The following is a 9,611-nucleotide window of genomic DNA, read 5'->3' on the forward strand; positions in this document are numbered from 1 at the left end:
CCAAAAGTCAACTAATTGTCAGGTAACAACATCACATATCTAATAAAATAAAATAGCTATAATATCAATATAATATATAATAAATCTAATATAATACAGTGATGTTGTTAGGTTTTCAATAAAGTGAGTCCCGGGGCTCACTGATGGTCATATGAATGAGTCCCACTAATCTTAGATTATTAGATGTTGGCCTATTTGACAGTGCAGAAGCATAATTGCTTTGATGCCTATAACATTAACGAGCGTCAACGAGCGTCAGCTGGACACAGACACACACACCTGCCTTCTTCAGTGCTAGCTAATTTGAAAGTGACTGGTCTGTCTCATTTCTCTGCAAAAGCGCTTGAATATGATGGAATATGATTAAGGGTTACTGTGATTATGGTAAGCTCACATGTTACATTGTTATGTTAATATCAGCCGATAATATCGGACATCCCTACTTATGAGCATCCTTATGTTCAAACATGGTGCATGATAACAAAACTATGCCTAACCCATACCTCACAAAAACGCATGTGCAGTGAGTGCACATATATAGGAAAAACACAAGACATAACCAAGAAAAGAGGGAAGGGACAAGCATTAGGGTCTCGGTGTATGAGAAGAGTTCTTCCCCTTGCAGGACACACACATGACAGGGACACAAGAAACATCAGACAATTGAAAAGAATCAGGGCCCTAAAAGGCTGCTTATTGATCCAGAGGGTGAGACATTTACAAGCGCCACTGCAATCACATTTACCCAGCCTCATGTTGTCAGGATGGAGACACTGATTGGCTGCTTAGAGGCAACAAACGAAACAGCGCAGCTGAAAAACAATTACATGGCTTGCAATTCAGCGTAAGAAAAATACAGGGAGACAATGAGAGAGACAAGGAGAGGGAGAGTAAAACAGCTTTCTCAGGGTGTAATTTCCAGGATCTTGAGGAAATAGTTTTGTAAAAATGAATATGCTGTTTTATTGACTTGGCATCATACTGGATCGATGCAAAATTTCTCTGCTCCTCCATGATCAAATAAAATTAAATCAAACCAAATATAATAGTTGTGTGCAGACTGCGTACGCACCAACATCTGGGACATGCCAACATTACAATGTGGAGCACACAGGATCTATGTTTAAATGAGTGTACAGACAAAGTACCTTTGATGGACAGGCTAGCTGGCAGGGAGCAGAGATAAACAGAGCCAACGGTTATCACCTAACACCTGTTTCAAATCAAAACACATCCCACATGGACAGCAATGAAGCCTTTTATGATGCAAGTTGTGCACATATCTACCAGCTACCTGTGCCTTTCAAGCAAACCAATATTAGCATTATGAGTATTGTGAAAGCTGAATACAATCTGACATTTCCCACAGCTCCATTTAACATGCACAAAGACACAAACACAGTCATTGGCATCTAGACATAGACACGTATGCATGCATTCAGAAAACTCAAACAAACACATCTAATGAGTATATTATGGCATTAAGCTGGTAGTTGTTCTTGTTTAAACAGCTGGACAGAGAAAGCTCTATTTCAGGGTCACTGCCTGGCTGGTGGTAATTAGGCTGGCTGCCAGAAAATCCCCAATGAGGCTGAGTTCACCTTCTCTTGAGGCAGAGAGGTGAGAGTGTGTACACAAGACTCAATGGGCTCACAGGCGTTTACAGGTCAAATGTTGGAGCATTAATAGTTCAACTCAATGACTGAAAGCGTGTGTGTACTGTCTTGTTTGGAGCAATGGTCCCGTTTGAATATTAAACCAGACATATTGACCTTATGAGGACATTGTCAGGTTAGTTTTTTTTTCTAGGTTAAAGCTACAGAGTTAGGTTGGATGCATGCTCGGTAACAATTGCATTTTAAATGAAAATGTGTTTTTGATGTACCCACAACATAGTAAAGGTGTGCGTGCGTTTGTGCGTGCGTGTCAGCGCTCCCTGACTTCTTTCCAGGCTTCTAAATACTAGTGCTTTGAAGAACAGGAACGTACACGACACTGGCACTACGGCGGTGACACACAGGTATGCACATAAACACACCCGGAGAAGCATTAGCCCAGACGACCGCAATCTACACACACAGCAGAAACCACAAAGTTAACCACTTTCAACCTGGCGTCTTTGTTTTGGGCAAGTCATAATAATAGGCGAACATTTTCAAGGATTTCAGAAAATAGATCTACAAGCTCACAACGCATCACATCATGACACATTGTGAGCTTGTGGATCAGCTATTTTTTTTGCCATGGGACACCATCGTACAACAAAGTATAAATGCTTAAACCATTTCCAAATGTTATATTACCCAGTGCATGTAATCTATTACTGTTTTTCCCCCCTCTACAAACATGCTTGAGTACACAAAAGTGGGCAACACGGTGCTGGTCCAAAAATCTGGCCTCACTTTCCCTCTGCTAGCGGAAACACAAATGGGTATTTGGCAAAGTCGACGTGTTGGAAAATGCATTCAGCCGTGCCGACCTGCAGTTTCTATTGAGCATGTTGCAATTACATAGTCATTTAACTTTAATACAGATTTCAACTGGGTAAAGGTCTTTGGAGAAGAGGAATCCAGCTGCGTTTATAGACCCGTGGCCCAGTTGAGTGCAGCCAACTACCCTCAATCATCTCCTGCTGCTACGGTGGATTGATGTGAACTATGTTGCACAATCGCAAACATCTGTACGCTGTAAAATTCTGGGTGTTCATTTAACTTTGAGTTAACTCAGAGTTAAATTAACACTCGGGATTTTGCCATGTAGAATGCTTTTCCACCAGTAAAAGTGTGTTTCTGAGTGCAGAAAGGAGGGCTCGCAACTCTTGCTGAATACTCCATGCAAATTTGATTTAAACATAACCACGTACCGATCCCTCTCACATCTTCATGAGGCAAAAAAAACCTGACGAAGATCCAAGAGGGATCAAACCTGGTTATGTTTAAATCTAATTTGTACGGAGCATTCAACAAGAGTTGCGAGCCTTCCTTATTAAATTCAACTTCTGTGTTTTGCCGTTTAACTCGGCACCAAGGCAAGGGGGGGAAATGTATCACAAACAATTGTGTGTGTGTGTGTGTGTGTGTGTGTGTGTGTGTGTGTGTGTGTGTGTGTGTGTGTGTGTGTGTGTGTGTGTGTGTGTGTGTGTGTGTGTGTGTGTGTGTGTGTGTGTGTGTGTGTGTGTGTGTGTGTGTGTGTGTGTGTGTGTGTGTGTGTGTGTGTGTGTGTGTGTGTGTGTGTGTGTGTGTGGGGGGGGGGGGGGGGGAGACCTTCCCACAAGTCAAGTGATGGAAGTGTAACCTCCCTACTTGTGTTTGTTATTACTATCTCTTCCCTTCTCTTTCCACAGCCTCTGCTGACTCACCATTCAATATCACTCCAACCACTTATTTCCCTCCCTCACTTCTCACTTCTCCATTCTCAGCTCCCCAACACATACACCATTTCTCTGAAGAGTTTCCACCGTCACAGTTATTGAGACAGAACAGGAAGATAGGGTTTCTCCTCCACTCCACTGCCGTTCCACTTCTTATTATATCTTGTTTTGCACTCTTCTCCCTTTTTCCTCTACTACCCCCTCCTCCTTCAGCATCCCTCCTTCTTCCCTGCCGGTGTTTGGTAACGGGCTGTCAGAAGTGTTTAGTGTTCTGGGAAAGTGGTGGCTCGCCCTTAAGGCCATGGCAGCCCTACTGGCTGGTGACTGGCTGAGTTGACAATTGCATTAGCAAACAAGAATAGAGCAACATCTCTCTGCAGAAAAGAGAGAGAGGGACAGAGAGAGAGAGCGAGCGAGAGAGAGAGAGAGAGAGAGAGAGAGAGAGAGAGAGAGAGAGAGAGAGAGAGAGAGAGAGAGAGAGAGAATAACAGAGTAACAGAGAAAGGAAGGGAGAGATAGACCCCCCTCATCCCTGCCAACGTTTCTCATCTGTCATTTGATTGGACGACAGTAAATGTAATATGTGGACCTCATCGTCACCCAGTAAAGGGCACCTGTTTGGTCAAATGGTGTAATTACAACGTCCTAATGTGACACTCATGGCAGGACATAGGACGGTGTGGGACGGGGCGGGGACAAGGCAGGGGGTGATGCGTGTTTTCAGGACATTATATATAGAATTATCATTTATTGGGTAACATCATGTGTTTGGCCATCTGACTGAAATTCAAGCTGGCACTGACCTATTTTACTGACTGTGTGACAGGCAGACAACCAGAGGGTCAATGGAAGTGTCTTGTCTTAGGGCTGCGTCCCAGGAGTTCAACCGCTGTCAGGCATCACATAAGGTGAAAGAATAGCAGTCAACCCTGAAAGGCACCTACATTCATTCTACACACCTTTCACCTGAACGCCCATCCCTTCATGTATAAAAAGCGTCATACTGGTAGCCAACTTGTCTATGTGGAAACTGTAATATTACAGGGTCAAGGTAAAGAAAAGGCTGTACTATGCATACAGTGACTTTTCTTTCTCACCAGAGTGCAACTTCACCGTAATCTTTGCATTCGTCTTTGGTCTTTGGTTGCCAAAAATAGTTCAGTGGATTAGTTCATGTAGTTCATGTACCCCATCACTTGCCAAGGGATTTGCATATTCTCCTCTTATATTTGATATGTATAATCATGTGTTCTTTCCAAAATGTACACTTTGTTCTTTACAATAGTCATATAAGTCAGTACTCTATGAGACTCACAAGTCAGTCTCTAAACGCTTCGCTCAACTAGAGACTGAGGACAATCTCCCAGCTTGTGTTGTTAAAACTAGATGGAAACAGTTACAGAGTATAAAAAAAAGATTGCAGAACCATTAGGCTCAGTATAGAGTAGACAGAGATCTCCGATCGTCTTGCAACGCAAGACTAACTGAGATTACTTGAATGTGAGGTCTTTCGAGGGACGCGCTGTGAGATATAAACAGTCTTCCTGGGTACAGAGGTCAGATATATGTTCTCAGTGCTCAGTCTGTTTACTTCTCCCTTTCCAGGAATGCTGTACTTCCCTCGGCCCAGGAAGCGTTTTAACCAACATTAAAGGGATAGTTCAGCCCCAAAATGACTTTTTTTCCTATCGATTAGTCACCCCATGGAGACTTGAAATCATGGATATTTTTTTGTTTGTGTCGCATTCCTAACCAATAATTTGATGACCGGCAGCTGTTCCGGTAGGCAGGGGTGCAATGCTCAGTGGACGGGGTTGCAACCACTTATTTGACAAGGGGGACCCACAGGCACACGCATAGATTTAAAACTACTTTAAATTCACACTTCATCAAAGTTTACAAAGGCTCCCGACTCACACCAGGTACATTAACATAGGAATTAGCCTATATGCATATCAATTGTCCATTGTGTGGCCTGTACTGTAGGTGTTAAGCGACATGCACGTCACGTCATTAAAATACAGTGCAACCACTTCCCAAATGAGCATAGCAACACTGCCGGTAGGAGACACAAAGAGTCTCCTTTGATACCGGAACTGCTGCCTACCGGTCTGCTGGTCATCAATTTATTGGCTTAGGAATGCGACAAAACCAAAACAATATCCATGAATTCAAGTCTCCATCCATGGAGTGACTAATCGATAGAAAACGTTTTTTTTTTGGGTGAACTATCCCTTTAAGTCTATGCTTTCACCTTGATGCCATATGCCATTCCATAGCAACCAGGAGGTAGCAGTCAAATGGTCATGTTAAATGTGTCTGTCTATTTTTCTGTGCAGTCTATTTATGTGATTGAAGGAAATATGATAGGTATGATAGGTAAACACTAAGCAATAAATGAAAAACGAATGCACCCACTATTTTGCAACAAATTGGAAGACATTGCAGCCATCATATTTATATATCTATATACATCTATATATTGAGAGAAACAGTGCAAAAATATTTGACCTGTTCCACAATGTTCACTCATTAGGAACTGGCCACCACCTCTCATAATAGGCCAGATCTTATTGTCTAGCATTACAAGTTTGAGGAAGGATATATAATTATATATATTATGACATAATAGTTTTTTTTTGTAAAAGGTCAACATCAGTCAGTCACCTACAGGTGCGACAAATAAAATTATCGCCTGACAGAAGTCAGATGTTAGTTACACTGACTGACACTCGTGACTTACAGGCTTCTCGTGAGATATGGTTTCACGGAAGGGACGTGCAACGCAAACACAGCGTGGGGAAGGCAGGCGTAACCTCCTTCGTTAAGTAAAATACTTATTTAGTCTCATGGGACATAACAATAATAAACCTCTTCCATTTCATGCAGAAGTCTGTCTGATAGTAACATTGTGGCGCGCAAATGATACAGAGCGTATGTGTATCATTTGCGAGCAACAATGTTACAAATATCGTGCACACCGGGCAACAGTTGTCACCTTATATAAAGAGCATCAGCTGCTAGTGCTCACTGTAGCAGCAGCACTGACAGGCCACTATAAATCCTCACAATAGCAATATTCACTTCAATAATTTGCCTCAGCCCTGTGTGAAGCATTTAAATGCTTTGGCAACGGCACTGCACCCCTAATTTAAGTTTTTTTGTATTGGCTTCTGGGAGAATAGCCCTTTGGCACTAACATATTAAAATAAATATATATATGGGTGTTTTGCAAATGTACCTACCTGATATTCCTCCCCCGACCACTATCACGTCGTACGTGTTGTTGAGGTCTGTCATGGTGTTGCTCTCGGGTCTTCCCTGGCTGCTGTCCTGTCCGCTCGCCTAGCTTCACTTGCCGCTGAACGCAACGCAACGCACAGGGTCTCATCTGGTACCAAAAGATAGACAATATATCCCATAGGCGGAAAGGACGAGCGGAGTGTGATTGGTTAGTTGGCTGTCAGGCAACCGCTGGTGATTGACAGCATATTTCACATAATATACCTGTACACACAGGTGTGGTACAACGTACATCAGAGCGAGTGTCATGTCAGGGCATATGTGAGTGACTTGACTGGTTATCATTTTATTTGTACAATTAATTTACTCACAGTAGCTTTAATGTCCGTAGGCTATTTATGCAACACACGCACGTGCGCGCAAGCACGCACGCACACACACACACACACACACACACACACACACACACACACACACACACACACACACACACACACAGACAGACCTGTGTGGATAGCTACCATATACAATAATCTGGCTGATCTGATTGTTTATGTACACACGTATACATTCATAAACCTATTTACATTTACTGTACATCTATACTACTGTAGTATATTACTACACATTTATATTAAATAAGCTCATAACATGCGAATCCCAGGTGGTCCAAGTGTGGAGAGCCAAGCAGGAACCCTAAATCTCCTTTGGTTTTTAGTACTTTATTCCTAATCCCATATGTTACTTAACCTGTTTACTCCTCGTATGATAATAATAATAATTATTATTATTTTAGTTGTATTGTATCTCTTTTTTCTGTGGGGGCTTTCTGTCCTGTGTTTCATACAACAGTACTGCCGTGACAACAACATTTCCCTTGTGGGATCAATAAATCTATAGGCTTAAATTCCATTGATTGGACTGCACCTAGTTTTCTGTCTCTCCTTTCTCGGTTTTGTTCTACTTCACTACCTGCTGTCAAGTATATTCTTACAGCCACTTCCACACCATTTTGTGTCAGCGATCTGTCCGATTCTGTCCCTTTATTAAGCCTCTGCCTAAAAGACATTTATGTTGCTGAGCTGTGATTGAATGATTGGTGTAACAGTGTCAATGTTGTGTCAGCTGAACTGTGTAGTTCACAGTGATTGGTCTATGTAACAGTCTCAATAGCAGGGGAAGGATGATTGCAGGTTTTCCTTCAAAGATCTCTTTATGTCTGTACTGCACCAGAAACATACATTCACCATGCTTGCCATGCCTTGGGTAGTAATATCGATAGTAGTTGTCACGCCCAAATAAGATGCAAACAAACAGATGAAACAATCTGTCATGGCAGAGGCTCTGGGTGTGACTGTATACTATGGCGATGGCTGATTTAGGGTACGGTCACACATGCTGGACTGAGGGGAGTAGTCAACACAGGTCAAGGCATATGTCACACTGCTGCGTTGACTTCAACTTCAACATTGTTTAACTCCACGGGACGGCACATGACATGTCAACGCGCTGCAACCAGAAGCTACACTCCTTCACTCGCATAGAATGGAAGTGAACAGGATGCATCTGTCACGCATGTGTGGCCCGTTCTTACTGTGCTCAAGTCAATTGTATGACCATGCCCTTATCCTGTGTGTGCATTGATTAGTTTGATGCACAACAGGTGTGTTCCTCATAGATATAGAAACCTAGATACCTCATTGGCCTCTGCAGTTCATTGGAGCGACCTGTTTCGTATGGTGGCCGCCATATTTCCGGGGGGCACGGGCACTGGCCAATCACAACATGTTGACTACTGGCCAATCACAGCGCGTCTTTTCCAGGACTTGTCAGAATCTAGTTGTCCCGCCCCCACCTGCCTCTGATTGGCCTACTGAACGCCCCTTCTGTGACGCACACGGAAATTTCCAGCTGCCCCCCCGGAACCGGAAGCGTGCCCGTCATACAGGCGCTTCAGAGCCAGAGGAGGCGTCTACCTTTATATGTCTATGGTGTTCCTGCCACACCCAGCTCAGGGTCCAATTAGAAAAGCGCGCTTCTGAGAGCGCAAATCCCCACCCGGACAGGTTACCAACCCAGGGCTGTGTCAGTTGTGGGATGCAGCTGTCTGGACACGAGGAAGCTGCAGGGGAAATAGAGTTTGTACAACAGACGGTGCAACTGGTCGTGTTTGAAGTGGAAGCGGTTTTGGAGGTACGCTAGAAGCCCCATAACATGCAAATCCAACTTGGGTATGAAATGTTGCATTCATGATACTAGGCACCGGCCTACTTGGGAACGATGCAAGTCGAGAACGATTAAAGTTGGAAATGCAGCCTCCAACCAGTTATGCAATACCCGTTGTCAGAGTACCCGTCTGTTTGTCTGTGCCTCTTTTATGCCCATATATGGATATTTCTGCATCTGTCTGTCTGTGTCCCTTTTATGCCCATAGGACTATATGGAGTTCCATGTCAGGCATGCCCAAATAGAGTCCAGGCCAATATTCCAGGCCAGTATTATGATAGTAGTCATATTGAGGACATCAGGGTACTCCATACTATGGAGATGTGTGGATTTATCTTATTATCTATATCTTATCTTTTGTACCCGTCTGTCTGTCTGCCTGTGTCCCAATTATGCTCATATATATGGAGATCCCTGGTGGCTCTTACGCCATGATGCATATGGTCTCTTCGAAATCCGTAAAAGTTCAATTGTTTTCTATATGCGGAAAAAAAGAGATTGTTTGCTTAAATAAACCAAGCTACTTTTGTGGTGACTGTGATTGGTGTAGTCTATGTTTGTTGGAACACACACAGCCTAGCTTACATACAGTCAAACAAATGTTGTTCTGGAGGCTGATCATAAAAAGTGTATAATTATTTTGAGATACTATGTCATGAGAAAGTTTCTTTCTAGCCTTCTTTATTTCTCTCTTGTTGTGGTGTCAATTCTGTAGCTTCTTTGTATTATGAATTGTTATGAATTTTTGATTGCATCAATATTATATTTTCTC

General features: G+C 42.9%; 1 protein-coding gene across 2 annotated transcripts in view; it reads right to left on the reverse strand.

Annotated features, from left to right (window-relative positions):
* The window catches only part of mao (monoamine oxidase), a 32,255-nt gene extending 25,513 nt beyond the window's left edge, over positions 1 to 6,742 (reverse strand). The window contains exon 1 of one of the 2 annotated variants that reach the window (XM_084084654.1): positions 6,616 to 6,742. In XM_084084654.1, the coding sequence (XP_083940780.1) occupies positions 6,616 to 6,670 (55 nt within the window). In that variant the 5' untranslated portion in view covers positions 6,671 to 6,742. The remainder of the gene's footprint in view (positions 1 to 6,615) is intronic. The other variant, XM_084084655.1, reaches the window with a different exon arrangement.
* Between the last annotated feature and the right edge of the window lie 2,869 nt (positions 6,743 to 9,611).

The sequence above is a fragment of the Gymnoscopelus microlampas genome (genome assembly GCF_963454915.1).
Source record: "Gymnoscopelus microlampas genome assembly, chromosome: 17".
NCBI classification, from domain to species: domain Eukaryota; kingdom Metazoa; phylum Chordata; class Actinopteri; order Myctophiformes; family Myctophidae; genus Gymnoscopelus; species Gymnoscopelus microlampas.